Below are 27,097 nucleotides of genomic sequence, written 5' to 3'. Positions count from 1 at the left end.
TTCTTGTTAATATGTTACGATATTTATGGTCATGATATCTATGGTGCTTGCTATAAATTTGACATTTCTATTGCTATTATGACATATGACATATCTCATATGTCACATGACATTTTACTGACATAAGACATGACACCGAATCAGAGATAGTACCTACTATTTCACTATTCATCAATATCAATTAACATACAAAATGGAATGATTCACTAAGGCAGAAGTACGTACTTAATTATATCCTCGTTACTAATAATTTTAATTTGACTATTCAAAAGCTCCAGTGGTTTAATAAATTTGTAATCGGTCCCGAAAGCCATCAAGTATCAATTAAAAACTAAATAAAGACCGTGCCATGTTTGGGTAAGCTATAATTCTAAATTATATCATTATTTTTTATAAAAACTAAATTATATTTACATTAAATATACTTTCAGACTTTTTAATAGTCATTATTAATTTTCTCTCACATTATCTCTTTACATTCATTTAAAAATTAATACAACATTTATTAAATGAAAAAAGGATCCAAATATTTACGATTGCTGTTTTATTTTTAGTTTGGCAGCTTTAAAATATGTCTTCGTTTGAAAAATTAAAGCTTCTGATTTGGAAGAATTTTCTTTTACAAAGAAGGCACAAATGGCAAACTATATTCGAAATAGCTTCACCTGTGATATTTTCTTTATTTTTAATACTTATACGATGTCTCGTCGACCCGAAATCAAAGCCGGATCTCAGCTACCCACCATTTATTCCGACATTTTTCAATATCAGTGGAAAACAACTGTGAGTATTTATAATTCAGTATTATTTAGTGTAAAAATCTCTAGCGTTACTTCACATAAATACATATTATTAATAAATTTTATATTTGGAAATTTTAAAATTATCAAATTTAATCTCACTAATTTAATTAAATAATAATTATAATTAAATATCCTTTAATTAATAAATCTATATTAAACTTATGGAATAATTTTATTTAATTGCGATAACTAGTGTTGTGTATGAGAAAGCTTTTAAAAAGAGCTTTTAAAATATAACTTTATTAAGCAATACCTTTAATTATTGGTGAGATATGTGTTTGAATTTCCTAAGTTTCCCTTTTCTGATATTAAAGTTTCAATTATATTGCTAGCAATTAATTGACTTGCTACAATTTCCTGTATTGTAATACATTTGAGGTAAACTTGTGCATAATGCACATATAACAAAGTCTAATCAAGTGCTTGTGCCTTGTGCCTAGTGTAAAGCCCCACAGTATACTCACTATGAAGCACACTATATTTAATTGTCACCTAAAAGTCAATGTCTTCCTTAAGAATCTATGCTTAAGATATTCTATTGTGTGAAATCATGACATGTTGCCAATTGATTACTTTCTTTATTCAGAGGAAATCTTACCAATGCAAAACGGGAAGGTACATTGGCTTTTTCTCCAGAAAACCCATTGACACGAAAAGTGACTGAAAATGCAATGGCTATGGTGGCTTTGGATAATCTCAATGGCATTTTAGCTCTGCTATTTGATACAAAGATGCTCCCGGAACCTATAGGCTACAACAATTCCATTGAACTGGAGACTGCTCTCACACAACCCAATGTTATGAATCATATTCTAGTTGGAATCCAATTTCCTGACAACATGGCAAGTAAGTATATAGCTATAAGTTGTTGTGTCATGCAGGATAATTGTTTCTAAGAGATCTTTAACACAGTTGATCTTTTTTGTGTAAACAGCTGTAGGTACAAAGTGCACAGAAACAACTGGTTGTTTAACTAGCATATTACACAATATGATTTATTGTGTAAATGTATTAGCTTGCTCATTCTATGTTTAGTTTATTTTTATTTTATGATTCTGTTTTATAAATAAGTCTTATTAATTATTACATTATTAAGTGTTGAATTAATAATTCACAATTTTTGCATATTATTATATGTTTTAAATTAAAAGAACACAGTAAACGTAATTATACCTAGTACTAATATTTCTTGTATATATGCTTATAAAATATTATTTGAAAATTTCAAAATAAATATATTTTGAAATCTATGTAGATGCAACACAATGGCCTGATGATATAGATGTGACACTAAGATTTCCAGCTGTGATGAGGACACCTATGGTAGAACATCCTTTAAGAGCCAGTTGGCGGACTAATCTGCTTTTCCCAATTTTCCCACGCCCTGGACCAAGAGAACCTGATGATTTGTATGGGGGCAAAACACCAGGTAAGGTAAATAGGAGATTAATATAACATAAATAAATAAATTATAATTTCAAATTTGTATTGACATGTATAATACTAAAGCTGTTAAGTAGCTTCCCAAACAAAATAAAACAATTTACAAATATTAACAACTTATCCTAGAAAAACTCCAAAATTTTCTTGATATCAACAAAATCGTCATGTAAGTACCTACTATCAAAGTATAAAACCTCGTAAAAAATAACGTGATAAAGTCGTCATATACTACCTATACCTATACTACTACCAAAGCACAAAAAGAAACAAATATCGATTAACAAACATAAGTGACAAAATTTCGTAACGCATTTACATGTTAGGCTATTTATATATTAATACACTACCTTGGCGTAGGTATAACAGTCTGATAGATTCAACGTAAAGATACGCCTACAAATATCGATCTCTATGGCGCAATATACCTTTGTCCCTGCACAAAGGTTTCATAGATGTTTTTTTATTTAGATTATTTTGTACAAGGTCATTTGCCGTGTTAATGAATATTTAAATAGCATGAATTAATTTTTAATTTTAGCGCTTATGTGTTATTTTGAACAACATAATGTTAATTTCTAATACACATTTTATTTGCTTAATTCTCTGTATTTTGGTTTACATTTAGCTTTAATTTATTTCTTTGCCACCAGTTATTTTTTTTATATGATTTTGATTATTTCGTGATGTATAAGAACACACATGGCTAAGATTATCTCGAATTTCCAACCGTAAATTTCCGAAAATTGTGAAACGTATTTTTAAGCCCTGTACGCGTTTTCAACAAACATAGATTAGATAATTCAATTACTGTTACTTTTAGGGCTACTAAACAGTTTTAGTTCAAGGTAGCGCGTATCTACATAGCATTTAATATTCAATAAATCATTATAAAAACAAATTTATAATCACATTGACATGCTTACCCATAGATTACTAATCTATCGGTAGTTTATCTTGTATAGGTACCTTAAAAATTGTCTTTATTTTAGGGTATTCTCCTGAAATGTTCTTAGCAGTTCAGCATGCTGTGTCCCAAGAGATAATAAAACAAAAAACAGGAGTACCAATTAATACCAAAGTATACCTTCAGCGCTTGCCTCAGCTCGCGTACAGAGATGACGATCTGTTAATCGCAATGGAGAAATTCATTTCGATGATCATAATGTTGTGTTTCGCATACTCCTTCGTGAATACTGTTAAAGTTGTCACCGCTGAAAAGGAGTTGCAGTTAAAGGTATATGACTATATATTCTTAACTATATATAATATTATCGAAATGTCACTCTATAATGATTATATATTCCTGGTCTACACATAGGTACCTAACAATCCTAACAAAAACATGGGTTTAATTGTAAAAAAAATATCTGAATATTTTATACTAGCTGACCCGGTAAACTTTGTACCGCCTTAAAATCTATTTATCAAATATATTTCATATAAAATATAGCCTATGTTACTCGTGAATAATGTAGCTTTCGAATGGTGAAAGTAAAAGTAAAATCGGTCCAGTAGTTTTTGAGCCTATTCGTTACAACCAAACAAACAAACAAAGTTTTCCTCTTTATTATATTAGTATAGAAGAGTGGAAATAAATAACATATGAATTAAATATTTCAAAACAAGTTTAGCTGTATAAATTACGCATTGATTTCAATTTACATTGCATCAATTATTCAGTGTCAAGGTTGTAATTTCGATGTCTATAAGTATTGTATAATAGTTCTAACCAAATTCGATGAGGGATTACTAAATTTACTAATACCCAAGACCAAATAAAGTACTGATTTTCAATTTATAAACATTTATGCTACCAATTTTAATTAAGCAAGAAATTAGATTAATAAAACTCTCGTAACCTTCACGGTGTTCGAATTTATTTTACACTTAAGAAGTACTAATTTTATATGTAATGAGGATTTATATTGACAATAATAAATAAAGATAATTATTTTCTCAGGAAACAATGACAATAATGGGTTTGCCGTCATGGCTCCACTGGTTGGCGTGGTTTATCAAACAGTTTTCGTTCCTATTTATATCCGTAATTCTTATGGTAATTTTGTTTAAGGTAAGTTTTTGTATGTTCCAAATTAACAAATTACTTTTATTACGATTTTCTATAGAGAACTCACATAACTCCTTTGTGTTTTAGATTCCGTTCAATTCTACTGCCGAGGGGGATAAATATTCCGTACTAACATTCACGCCATGGACAATATTGGTGTTTTTTATGGTTCTATTTGTAATATCATCTCTAGCTTTCTGCTTTATGGTCAGCGTGTTGTTTTCTCGAGGTAAGTAAATTATAATTAGTACCATAATATCGCCATCAATTTTTTTTAATCTTTTATATTTAATCGTACGGGCTGACCTTGGAAACAACTAAAACTTTGACTTAACTATTACGTAAAACAGGACATTTAGAAAAACTTTAAAATTTATTTTTACTAACGAAATCTCGTTCTCATTGCTTAGAAACAGTCTGAAATACGCACACGCCTATAAAATACATTTATGCATATTCAGAATTTCAAATTTCGTTTTAGACCTTGAATAAGTTACACTGTTAAATAAACATACATATTATTTAACACAGGTCTGTGTCGAAACAAATACAGGTCTGTGTTATTTAAACGACTGCGATAACGTGATTCAGTATGGAGTGTTCATCCTACTGTAGTTCCTACATCAAAACTAGTCGTGCACGATAACTTGAGACTAGAACCTGACGTCAAAGCAACTAGTTTTACAGTGCGAAAATAATCCATTATATTTTTTTAACTGACTAGATGGTTAGCAACTATATAACTCTATTTAAATTGAAAAAGGCGTGCGTCACATCACTACACGTCATATTCTAAGCAGGTTTCGAGTTATTACAATTTGTTAAAGTATTATCTTTCTCACGCGGGATTGAGTCCGCGTGCGTGTCTCACCTACATGCGGGAAGTAACCCGCTACAGCAGGGGTAGCCAACCGGTCGATCGCGATCGACCGGTCGATCGCGACCATTAGTCCAGTCGATCGTGGAAAAAATTAAATAAATAGACCAGACTGCGCAAACGTGATTAAACATCATCAAGACTTCCATTCCAAAGTATTAAGTAAATATATGGAAACAATCTCATATCATATGTGATACGAAAAGGAATTCCTAAGACTGTTCAATAAAAAATATTTTATGATTGTGTACTAAACACTATGCTGTTTCATTTAAGATTTCAAAAAGTATGTAAGTGGTAGATCGCACAGGGTTTCGCTAGTAAACAGTAGATCTTATGTCTAATCAAGTTGGCCAACCCTGCGCTACAGTCATCGCAGCTGGTATGAATACGGCTCACATTACAGTAAAAATAGGATATCTTTGAGGATAAAATGAGAGAAAGCATCATCTTTCTCACGCGGGATTAATTCCGCGTGCGTGTCACTCCTGCATGCGGGAATTAACCCGCTGCAGTATCTAGAGCTGGCATGCATACGGTTTAAATTACAGGAAAAGTAAATATCTATGTAGCGATAAAGTTCGAATGCGATGCATGCGAGTCCCAACTTCACATGGGTGATATCCGCCCATACCCGCGTGATAAGGAAAAGGCCTTAAGTTGTGATACCACTATAATAGTTTTATTCGAACAGAGTTATAATTTTACAACTTTGTAGGTACAAAGTGTAGGTAATAATAAGTCTTTACATTTTCAAAATGAAATAATGAATCGCTAACATTGAATAGTCGGACGATAAACTGACATCATAATTGATATGGACGCAATAAAATACTATGATTTAATTTATGATTTAAACAAAGCCAATCTATGTTGCATACAAAGGATGTGAGTAATATTTACTGAAATGGTTGCATGTGATTTTCCTTACCTACTGATTATGTGACATATAATACCAGGCTTTACATACGTATTTTATATTATTAAATCTAACACGGCAGTATGACAGCCAAGCATTAATCATCACTCTAAAAAAACCGCAAACGTAAAAATGTCTAGCTGGAATCTTATATAAAAAGTAAACATTATTTTATTAATGAATTTAAAAACAACGTATACATTCCTATAGCTATAAATTTAAAGGAATTATTTTGGCACTTGAAACCCGTTAGATCTCAGGTCTTTGATAGGAAACAACAACTATCCCTAATGTCGTTACTGCCCAACTTGGCGCCCTTTTCACAATTATATTCCTGTTGGGATTATTAATACGAGTACTTATATTTCATAACTGAGTACGGGTTCGATTGATCATTGTTAGGATTCGTCATTCGTGACTCGCCATTATTGAGAATGTTTATTTATTTGCTGTTATAGATAAATAATGTTTACAATTCAGAGTAAATATCGGGGAAAATAGCGCTAACAATTTACCGAGGTTGCTACCACCACAACCTTAGCATTAATAATTACCGCTAATAAATAGTGTATCTCATTTTTTTATAAATCCAAGGCCCCATAGCATGTTTTTATGTTTCGAATATACCTAAACTAAAATCACGTAGACTAATTTACGCTACGAATATCAACATACATGGTCACAAAGTATGGCCTAAAAGTTTCATGCAAAGTTTATTTATTTACTAAATCCATAGTTTAATTTATTTATAATATGTAATACTTAATATTGAGGTAATATCCTAAAATGGATTTACATTTTACTTTATAGATACAGTCACGAAATAAAGGATTTAAAAAAACTTCTTTCAGCAAATACTGCAGCAGCGTTCATGGGTCTTGCATGGTTTTCAACCTATGCTGTTTTTATGCTGTCTCAAGCTTTATACGAAGAAATAAGTCTTACTACTAAACTATTACTTAGCTTAATATCGAATACGGCTATGGGGTACGCGTTTCAAATGATTGTAATGTGCGAGGGCACTTCTAAAGGTAATTATTTATGTATAACATTATCATTAGTCAACATCTGATAAATCCATATGATCCAAGTTGATATTTAAACAAGAACACTGCTGCTATATGACAGAAATAGAATGATAAATCAATATTAATCGATAAAAATAAGTGTAAATTTAATAATAGTGGACTATAAAGACATAGAAAGACTTGATAATTATGGATTTTCGTTTCACTTTACTTCGTATTTCGTGGAAATACTTCATAATTTATTCAGTTATACTTAACCAAATTACTTATATTAAAATAACTTATAACAAATAATACGACCCGCGCGGGCAAAGGGTTCCGGGTTCGATCCCCGGCCAGACAGATATCTGAATGATGAATTTAGATACCTGTTTTGGGGGTCTGAGTGTATTCATGGCACTCACAATACAGGGAATCCTATGGTGGGGCTATAAGTGTAGAAAGCGTTTAAAGAGTTTATAACAAATAATAACCGTATAAGTCTATTCCAGGTCTTCAGTGGAACCAGTTTTTTACATCAATAACATACCACGATAAATTTCTACCGGGACATGTGGTGTTAATGATGATTTTGGATACGATCTTGTATATGTTGATCGCGATGTATGTGGAGAAAATTAGGCCGGGCTTATATGGTGTGCCACTCCCATGGTATTTCCCATTCATGAAGAGCTATTGGTTTCCGAATAGAAACAAAACTGCAGGTATGCATTATTGGATTAATTATGCCTAAAAATTATGACTACTGCTTTTTTTATTGGTTTACAAGAGAAGATTTATTGTTTCGTGTTTTTTTTTGGACTAAATTAACACTAGACCAGTAATAGTGAAATACAATCCATTCTCAAATCTTACAATAATACGAAGTTTTATTAATTTACAAGAAAAGATTTATTGTTATTATTTTTGTGGCAGTTTCGTCGTTCTTTTGTTTTAATTAGAACTAATCCGTTAATAGTCAAATACAAACCATTCGCAAATCCTCCAATAATATGATATTCTACTGGATTCTACTTGAATATTCAATCAATGAATTGAACTTGAGCAGTTCGACACATACCCCGGAGCCCATACTTCGGTTCAACTATCTATTATGAACATTGTAGTTGTAGCGTTCAACTCGAGACTCGAACAATGTTCATCTGAACATGTTCTAATTGTATCAATTAAAACGAATGAAACAGGGCATTGCATGTGGCATGCCTGTATTCTTGAGATCTACAATCAGGAGTATGCGATTTAATTGATCTCAATTGAAATTTTTGTCCTCATTTGATATACGTATACTGACTTACGTACTAACTATACTCGCGTTTAAAATACTGTACCCGCATCTAAGTGGTGTAGAGTTTAAAACCTTAATAGACACACATAACTATTTAAAAATTGTTAGAGAATGTATATAAAGGTTTGATTAATAGTTTACTTTAAACCACTTACTATTAAAATAAGAGCGTAATTACTGCGTGTTACTAATGTATAAAATTAAATTAATACCTACATTTTTTTTTTCGTATGACGTTCGCCAGGTTAGAAATAAATGCTTGTCATAGTACTTTGTTGGTATACAATTTGACACCAAAGGCCTGCTGATGGTACAATATCTTATACGGTTACATAATCCCTTATTCAAAAAGCCTTAGATATATAACAACGTAAATAAAAAGTGTATTGGATATTTCAGCTATGACGAGTAAAGACGGCGTTGACAAGGAGTACCAGGATGCGTTGTTGGAAGTAGTTCACGATGAAGAGCCCAAGGGAGTTCCAATGGGAATTAATATAGAAGTATGCCTCTCTCGTAACTCCTAAGTAAATATATTCATACCCAAATAAACTATGAATAATGAGATATTTGTTGTTGTTTCAGAATTTAACGAAGATATACAAAGGAAAGAAAAAGGCAGTGGATAATTTAAATCTTAGGATGTATGAAAATGAAATAACAGTATTACTAGGTCATAATGGAGCAGGCAAGACGACAACAATATCTATGTTGACAGGTAATCTAGAACTAGTTATAATTATACATGTAGGATTCACGAATTAAATTTAATAAGGAGGTAAATAAACATGTAGGAACGAAAAAATTGATAAAAAATAAGAATGGTTGAAATTTAATATTACGAAATAAGTCCACCGTGAACAATATATGTATACAAAAAATATGTGGCGATGTATGATTTTCATTTTAAACGCATTCTATTAGTTGCCAAATTATTTATTTATTTACAAAAACATTAATTACTATCGCTAAGAATTTCGGTCTATGTGATGGTTAGTGGTTATTTCCTCATTAACATTTTTTTATTATCATACTATACATCATTGTTATAGTATTTACACATTAATTTTATTAATCTTTATTTTTTTATTAAATTTCATTTTATTTCTACCATATGTTGTTGTGGTAATGTTTTTAAAATGTAATAGGAATAATAATACACTGTCGTAATAAAACAATTTTTCATTTCTTATTTCTGCCGCTAAATAAGTTTAGAGATTTTGCGTATATAAATGATCATCGACATTGGCCAGCAGTACTATTAGCTAATATTTGGTACACTTAACAATCGCGTGCTTTAGAAACACTTCACCACCAAACTACTTTGACGCAAATTACGATCATTAGTATTGAATGTCCGATTTTGATCATCTACTTTTACTGTGGACCGTAAAAGATGTAGAGAAAACTTCGGTAGCGTGATTCAGAATCAAGTATCACCATCTCTTGACGAGTTGGGAGTAATCACATAAAAAAAAAAAGTGTGTGTGTGTCAGCTACGACGCACGATTGGAGTTTACTCCTTACGAATGATAATTATGATATATATCGAATAGAAAAAAGGGTAGGTAAATGAACGCATCTGCTAAAATGATAAGAGAAACAAACATATATCTGTAATTATTCGGATTATTTATATTACTTCAATAATGCGTATTACATAAAGTATGTTACAAAATAATATAAAATAGCGCCATCTAGTGGCAAGTTTTATAAATTGTAAGTTTGCAAGTTTATCAATCTATGTATTTTGGTTCCAAATATTATAATGGTAACTTAATATAATTGTTTATATTAAAGTAAATTTTAATATAATATAATTATTTATATTTAAAACAATGTTAAACGTTTTATAACTTAAAACTTAATAATTATAATTTCTTTGCCATCTATAAAATATCCTTGTTGCAATTTACGGATGAAATTTATATGAGACTCAATAAACATGTTATTATATGTAATTTGGATTGTTTCTGAATGTTTTATAATTCTAGAATTCATTTAAAACGTATTGCTAATTTTATATAACTTATTTTGAACATAATTCATTAGCAATAATTCTGTAATAAATATTAAATAATACTGTTTTGATTTTGCCCGTTTATCGTTGATAGATGGTGCTGATCAATAATGCATCCATTTTTATAAGTTAAATTAATATATCAGTAACTTACAAAAGCCTCTTTATGTTAAAAACTTATTATGCTAATATTATATCTTATTCAATTGCTTACTGATTTTATATGTTACTCTTCTTTAAAAACGTTCATAAAAGATTGTTAATCATATTATGGCGCCAATGTTCATATTTTTCACAGTGTTTATAAATGATCAAACCTATAACTTAATTTATGCAAAAATGTAAACAAATTAGTTAATGACGTTTTAATGTTTTATATATTGCTAATTATTTTTATTGTAATAATTACTTTCATATGGGATTTGAACTTACTGTATTTTAAATTAATAAAAGCACTCTTGATTCATATTTTGGTTTCCGTTACGCCTCAACTTTTCGTGTTACACTTGATTTTACTCCTCATAAAATTTCCGTACCGGGCCTTATAACTCAAATCGTTTCTTAAGGAGTAAACTCCAAAAATACGCCAGATAACTTTTAATCCGTATAATTTCATATTTATACACTTTTTTTTATCCAACAGGCATGGTCCCCCCTACATCTGGTTCAGCGACGATCAACGGCTACAACATAGTGACGGAGACGGAGCAAGCGCGCAAGTCGCTCGGCATCTGTCCGCAACACAACGTGCTGTTCCCAGACCTCACTGTAGCTGAGCATATCATATTCTACTCGAGGCTCAAGGGCGTCCATAGGTCCAAGATTGATGAGGAAGTCGATCACTTTGTAAAACTGTTGGAACTGAAAGATAAGGTAAATTAAAAGATAAACATTGCTGTTTATGATCTAAAAAAACTAACGCTTTTGCTTACGTGACACCTTAGTTGAGCATGTAATTATATGCGGCAAATGTTAAAAAATGGAATCTAAAATTATTACTAATTATATAGTACGAGAAATAATATGAAACATACCACTTTGGCTTTTTTGCAAGTTACAAACATTTTTATATGTGTCTAATGTGAGTAGTAACGGGTTATGGAAAAAATCCCACTGTTTCCTTCTTTACGGATCTTCTCAGTTGAGGTCGTATTCCGATCCGATCGTAGTATAAGTAAAAATATTATATGTTACTGACAATTTGTAAGTGCCTCCACAGGCCTATACACAATAAATAGGTTTCAATTCATTTCACTTCTATATCAGAACAAGTTAATAATCCCTAATGTTATACTAAAACTCTCCTTGTAAGATTTCCTTCCGTGCTTTTAAATAACTAATACTCCATTTAGATTTGATGAGTCGTTTCTTTACAATCCGCCATACAAGTTTACATACCTACATAGAAGTAAAATACAGAACCTCCGTTTTTGAAGTTTGTTTAAAACCGTGTCCCGTGGTCCGCAGCGCGACGTGCTATCCAAGCAGCTGTCGGGCGGGCAGAAGCGGCGGCTGGCGGCGGGCGCGGCGATGTGCGGCGCGTCGCGCGTGGTGCTGCTGGACGAGCCCACGTCCGGCCTCGACCCCGCCGCGCGACGCTCGCTCTGGGACCTGCTGCAGAAGGAGAAGAAGGGTAACTGAGAAACTCTCCCCATCTAGTGAACTATCTATCTAATCGCGAGGTTGCGTCCCGATCCGGAAGTAGTTTAAGAAAAATATTGTACCTGACAATTTGTAAGTGCCGTCGTTGGCCTATACAAAAAACAAATATATTTCATTTCATTACTGGGACGTCTTACCCTCGGGCGCACATATATATTGCGGCAATGTCAATAAGGGCAGTGGGCAGGAAATTCGTGCCCCGAGAATACCTTCTTTGCCGGGGCAGATTCTGAGGTGGTCGAATGCCCCCAGGATTTATAATATTTATTCGTAATAATATAATGTTATTTAAAACATTATAATATGAACAAGTATCAAAAATAGACCAACTCCACTGTTAAGTGGGTGGTTCGGTACTTGTCGCGTCGATACCGAGCGGACGGTCTCTAGCGGACTAGCGGTCCGCCTAATGGCATTATAAACCTCCGTCTAATAGAAAACGACATACAAGTTAGAAATCATGTTAACCCATTTACTAACAGATATTATAAGGTAGCTTTGTACATTGTTTTTAAACTAATTCTGCATTTTGAAATAAAATTATAAAATAATAATAATTATAATTGATATCAAGCACCACACGCTTTTAGAACAGTAACATTAATTCTCGTCAATCATTTTATATTAAGAATTGCTTTTTTACTCTTTAGTTTGATAAAGTATGAAAACGTGGTTTTCAGTTTTTTAAATTGTAATTTATTTAATTAATTTTATGCATGAAATAATTCTATAGGACGTACAATGATACTGACGACTCACTTCATGGACGAAGCGGATGTTCTCGGTGACCGAATCGCTATAATGTCGGGCGGACGGCTACAGTGCGTGGGGACCCCCTACTTCCTAAAGAAACATTATGGCGTGGGCTACAAACTAACGATTGTCAAAAAGGACCTGTGCAACCCACAAGAAATCTTGACGTTCCTGAAAGGATATGTGCCTGAAGTGAAGCTTAATACAAATATAGGTAAATATTTGTTTACTAATTAAATTCATATATTTATTCATAATATATAGTAACCTACGAAAATTGACATAAACGAAGGTGGTTTTACTTTTTTTTTATTGAAGCTAATGTATAGTAGAAAGAAAATACTGGCATATAAAATTAATAAATATTGAGTGCTTAATCGAAGCGAAGTAAGATTTTGAAAATTATAATCCAACACTACAACACTAAAGTATTTGTTCTATTCTTAGGTTCTGAATTAACATTTACATTACCAAAGGAAGATATTCACAATTTTCCCGAAATGCTGAGGAAGTTTGACGAGGAAAAGGATTCCATGGGCATCGCTAGCTACGGTTTGTCTGTTACGAGTCTTGAAGAAGTTTTTATGAAGTGAGTTTTTCAAAATCTTTCGTATTGATCGCACTTTGTTGAATCCCCTAAAGTTCTGCGTAGAGTCCACGCCATATTTCCAGTCCGCTCTGAATATAGAAATGAGTCGCGTCGCAGTAGCAAATTGTAGATATTAGCAGGACTAAGACAGCGCGACATTCTCCCCAATCAATTTAAATGTTATCTGCTTATTAACTAAACGACTTTTTAGTATTATAATGTTTTGTGTGTGTGTGTGTGTGTGTGTGTGTGTATCATGTTTATTCTGTTAAAATAAGTATTAATTTTTCAGGGCTGGTACAGAAGACAGAGAGGAGAATGGATCCAGCAAGGAGTATACGACGAATAACCGTAACTCAGTTAGTCCGTCAGGTGGACAGCAACCCACATGTAATTATTCTTAACACAAAATACTTTTTTCAAACGAATACAACCAAATCTAATAAGCTTTATTGTTTTTTAGTGAATCTAGATCCAATACAAAAAGTCAAAGGCTTCAAGCTCCTCCGAAATCACTATAAGGCCACGATTATTAAATTAGCTTACTACACGTCAAGGAACAAACTGGCAGCCTTCATACAATTCGTGACGCCCATCATAAATATCACAGTTTCAGTCATAATATCTAGATCGTGGAAATTCATATCTCAATTACCACCGTTAGAACTGAGCTTAGAGAATGGTTTCAAAAATACCCAAACTTTATTATCTGAGGGGATTAATTTAACTGCGAATAGCCTGGAGACGAAAGCCATGATGGCGTATAAAGACTACTTCAAAAGCTCGCATAATCCGGGAATGAAACTGAGTGATATAGGAACAATGGATTTAGGAAAGTACTATCTGAAATTGGTATGCATTTTAATGAATAATTAAACTTAACTCTTCATTATTTCATTATAAAGTCAGATCTCTCTCTCAGATGTTTGTTATAAATATTCAAATGTATGAGTTGATAAATTATGTTATTTGTTTATTATTATAAGTGTGGTAACTGTCCTATTTTTGCTTAATGCCGTTAGTGTAAAGTTTTATTGTTATTGCGCTTAAAGGGTGTGGTAAGAGAGATACGAGGCATTCCAAGTCCTCAGGGACAGAACAGGTCTGTGGCCGACCTTTAATAAGACAGATCCTGTTTAATTATATCCTCTTTCTTTCTTATTCTTATTTAAAATTCCTATATAATTGTACTGCTATTTCAGAGTGAAACAGACCTATCAAGAATAAGGTACGAGAACTTAGTAGGTGCAACATTTGCGCCCAATCGTATTACGGGCTGGTTCAGTAACTACGGATACCACGACTCTGCCATCTCGCTCGCACTAGTCAACAATGCCATGCTGCGTGCTCTTTCCCCCAATAGCACGCTTCGAATCAAAAATTATCCACTGCCATATTCTATTGATAATTTGGTAAGTTATTTTGTTATTGATTTTTTTTTTATATAATCGCACTTTCTGTTTTTTTACATAATACTAATGATTGGTAAAATTGATGATCAACTCAAAATAAACGAAGTCAAAAAACTAACACAAAGCCTACAATTTCAACCGGTTTGTTTATCTTTTGCATTGTAATCTTTTAAACTCATCGTATTATAAAATATGGTTACATACTGTAGACATTTCTAAAAATACCTGATTTCGCGTTACCCTACATTTCCTCTATATCAAAATCCTTTTTTTCTATATCCTCGTAAATTGAATGCAACATTTTTTATTCCAGGTGAGAGTGATGGCTACCGGTAGTAGTATGAGTTTCCAGTTTGCATTTAACATAGGATTTTGTATGGCCTTTGTCACAGCATTCTTGGTTTTATTTGTCATCAAGGTAAGTGGTCCAAATACGTATTTATTTTCAAAATATAATAGTTATAAATCTAGACACAATTACTATAAAATAAACGTTAACCTTTATATGATAATAAACTAGAACTACATTGACCATACACGTAACACACGTAGAAGACGTACACGTACCTATTTGGAGGCGTAACAAGTCTTTGTGGTTTGAGTCTGGAGGTACCATCGCCACGTCTATTTCTGTCTAATTACAGTGTTAAGCGCTACTATGTTAACACTGCAATTAGACAGAAATAGGCGTGACGACTTTGTTCGGTATGGTAAGGGAGACGTAATTATCCGAACCGTCCCAAATTTGAGAGTAAACGCATTTGTGGCCGACCCCAAATAGGAATCTAATTTTATCCGGGGTTGATTACAGATGAGCAGCAGTAGTCACTTCCCATCAAGTGGACTACATGCTCGTTTGCTACTTCTATATAACAAATTAGACGCAAATTTTTGCGTAACGAAGTGCGGTGTCGTGGTGCGCCGCACTTTTTTAAAATGTAATATAGGAGTAGCAGACGAACATGCAGTCCACCTAATAGTAAGTGGCTACTGCCGCCCATGGGCATCTGTAATCAACCCCAGATAGGATTAGATATTCAACCTGAAGTTGGTCACAGATGTGCCGCTACCCCTGCAGACTAAGCTGGAATGCCTCGGTAAAGTATGTCTCCCTTACCACACCCTTCAAACCAGAACACAGCAGCGCTTAACACTGCTGTTATGAGGCAGAAATAGGTGTGGTGCTGTCGGAGTCGAATCACACAGGGTTGTACCATCTTAACGTTGTTTGTGTGTCGGCTTATGTTTTGTGTAATATGTCAGGAGCTTAGTTAGCAGCGGCGCGGTATGCGTAGGGCGGCGTGATGTGGCATTGTGAGGTGTTTGTGTGTCTTATGTGTTTTGTGATATGGCAGGAGCGTCGCAGCGGCGCGGCGCTGCTGCAGCGCGTGGCGGGGCTGCGCGCGGGCGTGCAGTGGACGGGCGCGCTGCTGTGGGACTGGCTGTGGCTCGTCAACGTCAGCCTCGCCATCGTGCTCACGCTCGCCGCCTTCCAGGAGAACACGCTCGCCACGCCCGCCGAGCTCTGTACGTATAGCTGTGGTGACTTCCCGCTACTCGTCGAGAGATGGCGCCACGTGTATTCTGAATCACGCTATCGAAGTTTTCTTAACATCTTGCGTACTCGTATATACAAGCTCCGAACTGAGACTATCGGAGCACGGCCGCTCCCCGGGCATGATCACCTAGCCCGGCTGGAGATCTCACTTTGCCAAAGTTATGGAGCTTTAGCAAACGTATGGACCTTCTCTTATACTATCTGTCCCTTGTAATATTCTAATAATACTGGTAATGCTACTAAAGATTTGATCCCCTAATGTAAGCTAGTTTTTAGCAATAACTAGTAGTTTTTTTTATATTAAAATATATGACCCACCTGTGTCCGAAAACACATCGACTAAATTGGAAAACCTCATATATGTATCTTTCGATTTGATATCATATCATTATTTTAAATTAAAAATTTTAATACCATTGTTTTAAGTTTAGGTAAAATATAACATAATAAAATATTATGTAAAATATTTTGATGTTTTAGCGAGGGTGATGTTGGTGCTAGTAATATTCACGTTGGCAACTATACCACTGCACTATCTGGCCTCATTTTTCTTCGAAGCTGCGTCCACCGGTTTCTCTAAACTGTGCTTCTTGAATATATTCACAGGTGAGTGCAGTTAAACTCCTTTGTAAATAAAGAAGTTCAGAATTGACGAAAATATAATTAAATGATGTAACTTTATCTGTTTTTGGCCTAAACAAATTCACAGCCACAATTGATTCTTGTCGCTAAGAAACGAACTATTCGAATAAGGTTGTTAGCATACAAATAGTTAAAAAGTTTCATATAATTGTTTTTGACCATAGACTGAACTCCTCTAATAGCTATCTATGGTCGGATTTACTCAAAATGAAATACATAATTGTCTTTGCCTTTTCAGGTTGCATGCCTTTCCTAATAACAGAGGTCTTGAGACTACCAGAAGTTGGCAGCCCCTATTTTGCACATCTATTTGATTGGATCTTCTCGCCGCTGCCAATTTACTGTTTAAGCAGGAGCTTCAGGTATAGTATTTTAAATGAAATACCCATATTTAGAATTTGGAATATTTTGAATTTCGTACCAACATACACAATAATGATTATCTTATGAAGTCTACACCCATATTTGTACACAATTGACATGTTATCTTAATATGTTAATGAGATATTTTTAATATGCTCCTGTAATCTTAATATAATTATTGATTAGCTCAGACCAGCAGACAAGTTACTGCATATTAAAAGTATGTTTCGTCGTTTTGAAAATGAATAGCATTAATAAATGATTGGAATAGAAATTATATTTTATTTTATTTATTGTTTGTTGTTTAGAGACATGAGCGTGTCATCATTCGCGATAATGGCGTGCAACGGCCTCTGCGATCAGTTTGTGAACATCGAAAACTGTACGCGGCAAACACTGTGCCACAAGCTCAATATATCTGTTTGCTGCAGTAAGTTTAATAACATTTTTTTTATATTAATTTTCATTTTTTGGATGAAGTTTTGCTTTTCTGTTGTATGTAATATTGTAAATGACGTGTAACGATAATATACATACGTATTTTAATTAGTTTTAAAAATCATATTGTTGTGTGAATTGGGTTATCGTTTTTGAAGCTTGGAAATATAAAATGATATTGTATTTTTTCAGTTCATGACAATCCATACATTGACTGGAGCGAGCCTGGTATTGGTCGGTACTTGTTTATGATGATGCTGGTAGGAACGTTAGGCTTCACTGTGCTACTTCTTAAGGAATACAAAGTTTTAAATAAGGTAAAATACTTTCGCAGACAATGTTGTAAAGTTTTTATTAGGCTAAAAAAATATGTTAAAATGAGGTTATTCAAATACTACGTTAAGGCCAAAAAGGGGGTAAAGGATTTCATTTTTGATGATAAATGTTCCGGGAGTACTGGATGGTGATAATGTCAGTTATATTTATTTGTTATTAGTAGCTTTAAAAAAACGTAGATTCGAATTTCAATGTTTACTAACGAATGTAAAGCATAGGGAAGGGGGAAAGAGTTTGTAAGTTAGCTCCCCTAATGGTTACGTTTGTATGAAAAACACTCGTATATGTAACACTTGAATGAAACCATATGGATTAACATTCAGGTGTTCTACTTGGGGTCACGGCACCGCCCACCAGCATCCCTTGAAGAGGAGGATAACGACGTAGCGGCCGAGCGGCGATATGTAGAGGCGATGCCAAAACATGAGCTTATTCAACATAGCCTGGTGTGCAAGAATCTAACAAAATATTATGGGAATTTACTTGCTGTGAATAGGTTGAGTTTCGGTAAGCGAATTAATGATACTAATTCTATAATTAAACAGTATTTTTGTCTACTATAACTTTTAAATTATGATGGGGGACTTTGTCAAAATATGTGTGTGTCAGCTCTGACGCACGATTGGACTTAACTCCTATACAAAAATACACATACAATACATACACACATGATTTCAAACTGAAGGGTGCGCAAGATATGTTGCGCAAAAAAATCATAACATTTTTAGATACCGTTTGTATTAATTTCACTTCGCACTTCGCAAGCGCCAAGCGGTGGACTATGATCTAATCCTCATTTAGAGAGGAGATCTGTACCCAACAGTTGGACGGTAATGGGTTGATGATAATGATGATGTTGATGATAAAATTTACATACCGTGAACCTAGTATGAAAAACGATTCTTAATGAAGTAGATGATAATGATGATGATGATTAAATTTTCGTACCGGACGCCTAATACGATTCTCAATGCAGGTCTAAAGTGCAAAGAAATGATGAATAATAATGTATTTATGTATGGCAGCGGTCCGCGAGGGCGAATGCTTCGGCCTGCTGGGCATCAACGGCGCGGGCAAGACGAGCACGTTCCGCATGCTGACGGGCGACGCGGCCGTCAGCGCCGGACACGCGCACGTGCACGGCCTCTCCATCAAGACCCGGCTGCAGGACGCTTACAGGCACATCGGTATGATTAAGTCGATTGATAGATGCGATATTGATAATGTTAAGCCTAAGGTATTGCAGTATGCAACGGTATAACGAATCATCGAAGCCAAAGTATCGATACTTATAACGATATATTGCCATTGCTGATACGATAATAACATATTGAAAAATACTGCAGTATCGATATCAAATATTTTAAATTTTTTATATAGTAACTAGAGGTGCCCGCGGCTTCGCCCGCATTTTAAAGAAATAATAAGACATACATAAAACGGAAAATTTGTACCTGCATTGGAATGACAGTGGTGCCATCAGTAGAAGATTGGTCTTATCAACTCCCAAACCATCGTGGGCTCTTGGACAACAACTTTGCTAAACATCATCACTTGATCAAATGCATACTTTCCGATTCTATACGAATTAAAAATTAATTAAAAGAAACCTTTTCCCACGGACTAAACTGTAAATCTAAACCATTCTCAAGTCCCCTTGAACACACACAACAAATTTCATCAAAATCAGTCCAGTCCTTTAGGAGGAGTTCAGTGACATACACACGCGCATAAGAAATATATATATAAAGATATGATTAGGTTACTTTTGTCGGCGAAAAAAATCTTAAAATATGACGGGAAATTTTAAATATTCTCAGTATATCGATATTTAAGGCATTCTGTATAAATTTCAATAATTTTATACTTCTACATCCCCAGCACAAACTAAATACTTTCGCTGGTCGCTGGTCGCAATTAACATGTGTCGCGTCACAAATGACGAGCGACACATGTTAATTGCAATGTGGATCATTAAAATGTTTATAATAGTTCAAAGAAACGCAGGTTTTAAAAATAATAGATCATAAAACATAAATAGAAGTGTGGTAAACAAGATACAACAGATGTTTTAATGTGAACCATTTGTTTGGTATTTTAAATATTGACAAGCAATAACTACCTGCAATAATTGAAATCTTATATGCTTGCCTAAGTTTTAAAAAATATAAGTATTTATTCAGCTTATTAAGTCCTGTATGTTTATTTGAATGTTAACAAAAATATATAACTTTATTAAAGGATACTGCCCACAATTCGACGCTCTCCTGGAAAACTTGACGGCAAAGGAAACGCTGTCTATATTCTGCCTGCTGCGTGGTATACCGTCCCGTGAAGGCAAGCGCCGGGCTACCGAACTGGCTCGTATGCTTGGCTTTGAAAAGCATTTTAACAAGAGGGTATGTTGAATGATTAATACAATAAGCATGAAAGTAGACACACTTTTAAATATTTGTGGCAACTGTGATTGATAGGCTTACATAATTAAGAGTAGCTACCAATAAATATTGGCAATAATACCTAAGGTACTTTTGGTTGAATAAATTTGTAAGACGCAAGTTTTACGAATAAGGGAAAGTAATTAAAGAAGCGTAATGCAGTGTAAGTGTAGTTTATTGCAGTTTATGCCGTATTTTTTAACGTAGATAAAAGCTTATCTGCACTCTGAATGCGTAATTCTGAATAATCGTATAAAGCACTGTAAAAATATTTACACGAAAATATTGCTTGATTTATATACAAAATAATTTATTCCAAATTTGTATGTTTGTAATACAAAATAAAAACGAGACATAATTCGCTTATTAGCAGAGGCGTAGGGCGTAAGGATATCCTGCCCTTAGCATCAGTTCCTTTTGCAAAATCAACTTCTCGTAAAATATAACGTTATTCCCTATGTGTAGAGCTTTACAACTCAATTTGCGCCTCCAGGCGGCAAGTTTAAATTGCATATTGCATGGCATTGCATAGTCCCATTTCATAGTCTCAAGATTATTTAGTCTTGTCAACCTTTTTTTAGCCTACTTATTCTTATATGACGGAGAATCAAATTTCCGCCCTCCGCAGGAGGCCCCGCTTATATCTACATGATTATTAAATAGTTAAAGTATATAATTTGTAAATACTTAGTTCACGGTGTGTAGTGTATTGTAAAACTTTGTGGGCAGGTGAATGAATGTAGCGGTGGCACTAAGAGGAAGTTAAGCACTGCACTCGCCCTACTTGGCGATTCGCCGTTAATATTTCTTGATGAACCGACTACAGGTAATTTATTACAATTTACTATGTCTGTTGAAGTCATTTGTACTTCTATTTTTAAGTCTTAGTTTAGGTCCTTTGTTTTTACATAAATATTTTTAATGTGATATTTATTGACGTCTAGAAACTCGTAAATAGAAAATTTGCTAATGATGATCCTGATGATTACGATGATTGTGACGAGAAAGATGATGATTATGTTGCTGTTAAAGGCGATGATTATTATGATTATGATAATATTAACGTGGGTACAGACTGCTGCACGTAACAGGCAATGTAACATAAAAGGAGCATTTCATAAGTGTGAAAGCAGCGCGCGCACGACTTAAGCATGTACCCATTCGCATATATCCGGTATGCGCGCGGCGAATATAGCTCAGTCTGTTGAAAACACCAAAGACTTTACCTTTCCACAGTACAGACATACACGAGTCGTCCACACTGGCGCTCCGCGTAAACTGCGCGCTCCTTTGTATTTAGCGAAAAAACTGACAAATGACGGATCGCAGCGCGCACGAGATGAAATGCTCTGTTCGCGCGCGTAGTGTCCACGGTTCGTGCGCGAAAGGCATCTACACTATGGGAATTCTGTTACATTGCATGTTATGTTATAGCGTCTGTAGCTACTTTTAAAGATGTTGATAGTTGTTATTCTATAAATGACTATGGTTTTTATGGTGTGATGAGTGATGATGATGGTGATTATATTGAAGATAACATTGATGATAATTATGTTAAGGATGATTATGATGTTTATGATGATGATGTCAGGCATGGACCCGGCGTCGAAGCGCCTGGTGTGGGCGTGCCTGCAGCGCGCGCTGGCGGCGGGGCGCAGCGTGGTGCTGACGTCACACAGCATGGAGGAGTGCGAGGCGCTGTGCTCGCGGCTCACCGTCATGGTGCGCGGCCGCTTCTACTGCCTCGGCCCGCTGCAGCACCTCAAGAACAAGTTCTCGCAGGGTAATGTGCTAAACACACTGTGATTACACTCTGGAAGCACCGCCGCCACACCTGCTTCTGTCGTGTAACAGCTGAGTTAGGTGCTGTGTTCTGGTTTGAAGGGTTTAATAAGTAGACATACTTATCCGAGGCGTTCTACTTAGTCCTTATAGACAGTGACGAATTGTATCTGAACTTACATAGGACTCTTATCATATCTGGGGCTGATTATAAATATCCAGTGGCCAATCTAGTGCGAACAGTATAGTATGCAAAACCTTTAAAAAGCCACTCGTCACGTGTTACTAGTACTCGAAAATTGCCGATGCATTAATAAACGACACAAAATAACTTTATTTATCGATTGAAACTGCCAATAACAAATAGTTTTACCGTGAATACAGGAACTAAGTCACAATTTTTAACCTAAAAATATTAACTTTTTAAGTAACGGAACCATAAGTAAACTACCTTTTATCATAATTTTGATATAAATTTCTTCTCTAGGCTATACATTGATGGTGAAATGTAAGGCAGGACCCACCCGCGACACTGAACTAGCGTCGCTCAATCAATACGTCTTGAAAAATTTCAAAGATGCAAAACTCATGTAAGTATTAACCCGATAAACTACTTATATAACTATGCTTTATTAATTCGCAATTTTTCATCGTCTGTGGTGATACTACATACACTATCACTAAATTCACACACTGATTTCTGCATAATAACAATATAGACAGACGCTGTTTTGTCAGATTGTTAAAAGTTGTAAGGAGAGAAATTTCAGTAAATCCTCAGTGGTTCGAAAATATCTGCGAGCGACATCATGGCTCCAAACTTGTTTATTTTTTAACCGACTTAAAAACGGAGGTTCTGTGTGTTTCCGCTATGTATGTATGTAAACTCGTAAATCCACAGATTTCTCAGAAACTTTGGAAATCCCGTCTGGATGGAGTTTTTTTCCAGTTTTTTTTTTACTTCACCATTTAAACAAGAACTAATTAGTTATCATTTGTATCTTACTTCCAGTGAAACTTATCTGGGCATCAGCACTTACTACTTAAAAGATACAGATACGCCGTGGTGGAGAGTATTCCACATTATGGAGGAATCTAGATCTCAGTTCCTGATGGAAGATTATTCCGTCTCTCAAACTACGTTAGAACAAGTTTTTCTCAGATTTTCACGCTTACATGGTAACGCGGAATAGTAAATATGTAATAACAATTATACATAGTATTGTCTATGTTACATTCAATGTTGTGTTGTTGTGTGCGTCGTGTTTCATAGACAAATTGTAATGTAGACTAGACCGTGTTTAGGGCCTCAGCAGATATGATAGTTTTAGCGTCGGTGATTGATGATTTGATTGCCTTTAAGAGGCTAAATGCAGCGTACAAACGCTGTAACGGGATTTACGATTAAGCACCGGACGCAGCTATTTTTGGACACTTGATACAGCAACTGAGTTTAAAAAATACAATGCACAATTGTAGAAATTGTGCACTAATGATCTGCTCAAAACGGTATGCAACATTAATCTCCAAATCGCCGATGCTAAAAGCTTGTCTGCTGGGGCCGTTACTAAAGTTTCGGCGACAGTGTTCATTCCAATCTCGTGATTTTTAGTTACGATACATTCATGTACAATGCAGTATACTTTTTTTTGTACTTAAAATGAGAGCAAAATAACGCATCGGAACTCTCGGTAGCTAAATATTTAAAAGTACAATCTTATACAAATTTTGGGACAGCTTAACTTAGTTTATCAGTATTTTTATAGTAAATAGTCCTATTTTTGAGGTTATACGATTTTTGAAGTCACAACTCGATGTCACAAACCTCGGACACGTGACCTCTGTAGCCAGTACTTAGTGGAATTTGGAATGTTCAGTATTTTATATGTGTATTTAATGTTTAGATGTGTATTAGGCTAACAAAATATAAATGTTGCTGTCGTGTTTAATGATATAATCGTTACTCGTAGGTTTCAATCTGTAGATGCGTCGCGGTACAGTGTGGGAGCATGGGGAGTTTAGAAGGAGAATGGGGTAATTCAACTTAACACTTTAAAGGGTGTATTATGTGATATTTTAGTGTCGATGGTCTGACGTCCTTAATTAAATTAATCCTGTTAGAATCTTTATTATAATTTTATATCGCTCTACTACTTAATTATGGATTTTTTACACTTAGATATAGCATATTATTACAGCATTTTATAAAAAAAAATCATATTACTGCCATCGTACGCTAATACGCAGCTGAATTAATCAAAAACACATATGAGAATATGGTGATCGCGACATATAATAAAGTGAATAGGCAGATTTATACTTAACCCAAATTGAATATAATGTATTCAGATGACTGATGATTCAAATTTTTGAAAGTATTGTAACCCTTTGTGGTTCGACTCCGGCGGCACCACCGCCACACTTATTTCTGCCTCATAACAGCAACGTTAAGCGCTGTGTTCTGGTTTGAAAGGTGTGGTAAGGGCGAAATATTTTAGCATAGCTTAGTCCTCATGCTCGTCTGCTACTCGTATATTATATAAAGGACACACATTTTTGACTCAAGGGCGTGTCTAAAGATTTAAATCTACGATAATTCTTGTATCCAGTGATTGCCTTTTGATTAAAATATAGGATGTTTCGAACATTTGTGAATCTCGTACCAAATAAAATAAATAAAAAATAGTTGTATGTTAACATGTGACATGAGCACATTTTGAATATTTACTGGTTCTATGTGTCTATCGTAGAAATGTTCACTGACTTTCTAAGACTGAAAGTGTAGTGTACTTAATATTATCTCTTAAAATAAGTCACTATAATCTCATGTTATTTGATAAACAATACAGAGATTAGGTCTCTGGACTTTATGTATAATATCATGTTTTTAATTTACACGCATGCTACTTGCAGTAGGCACTTTGTACTTTATTTCACTGTACTTATAAATTGTTTAAATTTGCTATATGGTGCTTGTTTTAAAAATTATATGTAGATGATAAGTAATACTCTTATCGCAGCTGCAGCCGAGTCTGTCCTCTCTTAAACCTTATTATAGATCAAAAGATGTATGTTACTTCAAAATTCTGCACGTTTATGTGAACGTCCTGTAAGTGCAGCTTTATCCGTTTGGAAGATTATCTCGAGAAGGCAACGAGGTCAGAAAGTATTTACCAACAAGCTCATCTACTACTTCGGTTACATACGTTGATGCATACGTTTTACAGTATACGTTATTAGGGCACACGCCCTGAACATAAATAATTTGACGTAAGTTATAAAATTTTAAGCCTTCAGACAACTATTGGTGTTGTGTAATATTTTAATACTTTTTTGGTAACTCTTTGCTTTATGTGACTAATATCTGCGTGTAAAATCAAAGCTTGTAATGAAATCGTGTTAATAACGTTTTTTGAGCCTCAATGCAAATCATGTGATACGTCGAATGTTTAACTTTGTGTTATACTAATTAGCCATTGTAAAAATATAATTATAAATATCAGTGTGTGCGTTCAGACAAAGTACATAATATTGATCCTTTTATTGCATACGTAACAGTTATGATTTGATATTAATTTATTATTAACTTATTCATTTGTGATATATTTTGTGATCCATAGTTTGCCGAAGATTGCCATTTATAGTATAAATTTTGATTGATATTTATTGAAGTATTATTTAAGAAGTGCACTCATACTTTTAAGATTATAATGTGTTCCTACATGGACTTTAAGCTCGTGTTATACTGGTATTAAATTGTTTAAACATCATATTTTTTTAAATTATTGTATTAGTTATATAAAGGGTAATTTCTTTTTCTTACAACGAATAGTATGGTAAAATATTGTACTATTGAACAATTAATTAATTTATTTTATGATGTTTTTTCGGTTTGGTTTGAGACTATATTACGGCTGCATAATACAAAATTTATGTATTTATAAAATATAGTTATAGTTTTATATATATTTTAGAATTTAGTCTGTTTTGAGGAAATTTTAATTTCAAGTTAAGATTTCAGAAATACTTGACCCAAAAGGTTGAACAAATATTATATTCAAGTGTTTTATTTTGCCAAAACTGTGATAACTATTTACCATATTATTCGTTGACTTTGTAATTGAAAATCTCTTCTGGACTGCAGTAATGTAATTATTATTTTTATATAACTTCAATACTTACTACCTCCGATGATTTCTATTTTTATGTCTGTATGTCTATTTGGTAAGATGCTACTATTATCATTTTATTGTATGTCTAGAGTTACAGAAATAATAGTGAAAAATCTATGTAATTAAAATATAATATTTATTAAATTACAATTAATTTACATTTATTGGTACACGCATACGCTTATATTTACGTAAAAATCAAATAAAAAAACTACAAGATCTTGTGAAATTCTTACAAAAATATAAAATCGTGTTCACTTTATACCTGTTTTACTTTCACCCCCATTCGTTGCTATAAGTCTAAAGTAATTACAATTTAACTACCTATAACCTAGCACATTACAAAATAATTTAAAACCAAAAGTAAAAAATTAGGAACTAGAGATAATTCTTATTTTAAGTGTCGTGTTATAAAATGCTCTCGTTCGTTTTAAAGAACACACAATGTTTTACTCAATTATTTAAGATATTAATTTTAAACTAAGTAAGTAGGTAAAACTCGCATATAA

At 33.9% G+C, this 27,097-nt stretch overlaps 1 protein-coding gene across 2 annotated transcripts; it reads left to right on the top strand.

Annotated features, from left to right (window-relative positions):
- The first annotated feature begins 155 nt into the window (after window positions 1-155).
- Window positions 156-26,848, top strand: LOC140744348 (phospholipid-transporting ATPase ABCA3). Of its 2 annotated transcripts, none has more exons than XM_073075913.1 (31): window positions 156-217; window positions 555-783; window positions 1,390-1,649; window positions 2,059-2,232; window positions 3,236-3,480; window positions 4,207-4,317; window positions 4,402-4,543; window positions 6,962-7,141; window positions 7,630-7,842; window positions 8,823-8,926; window positions 9,009-9,141; window positions 11,087-11,316; window positions 11,911-12,076; window positions 12,839-13,072; window positions 13,306-13,447; window positions 13,740-13,837; window positions 13,911-14,299; window positions 14,650-14,859; window positions 15,173-15,277; window positions 16,215-16,386; window positions 16,898-17,023; window positions 17,298-17,421; window positions 17,731-17,852; window positions 18,053-18,177; window positions 18,520-18,703; window positions 19,222-19,383; window positions 20,438-20,595; window positions 21,364-21,460; window positions 22,226-22,417; window positions 22,904-23,006; window positions 23,429-26,848. In XM_073075913.1, exons 2-31 carry the CDS (start codon window positions 572-574, stop codon window positions 23,607-23,609), a joined length of 5,094 nt encoding a protein of 1,697 aa, XP_072932014.1. In that variant the 5' UTR covers window positions 156-217; window positions 555-571; the 3' UTR covers window positions 23,610-26,848. The 2 variants fall into 2 exon arrangements, with proteins under 2 accessions (XP_072932014.1, XP_072932013.1); XM_073075912.1 differs by having other exon boundaries at window positions 162-357.
- The last annotated feature ends 249 nt before the right edge of the window (window positions 26,849-27,097 follow it).

This window comes from Epargyreus clarus, unplaced genomic scaffold, assembly GCF_041222505.1.
Source record: "Epargyreus clarus isolate Ecla_fem2 unplaced genomic scaffold, WU_Ecla_fem_2.2 ptg000008l, whole genome shotgun sequence".
Classification (NCBI taxonomy): Eukaryota; Metazoa; Arthropoda; class Insecta; order Lepidoptera; family Hesperiidae; genus Epargyreus; species Epargyreus clarus.
Note: the sequence above shows the minus strand (reverse complement) of the source record. Positions and strands in the feature narration are given on the sequence as shown.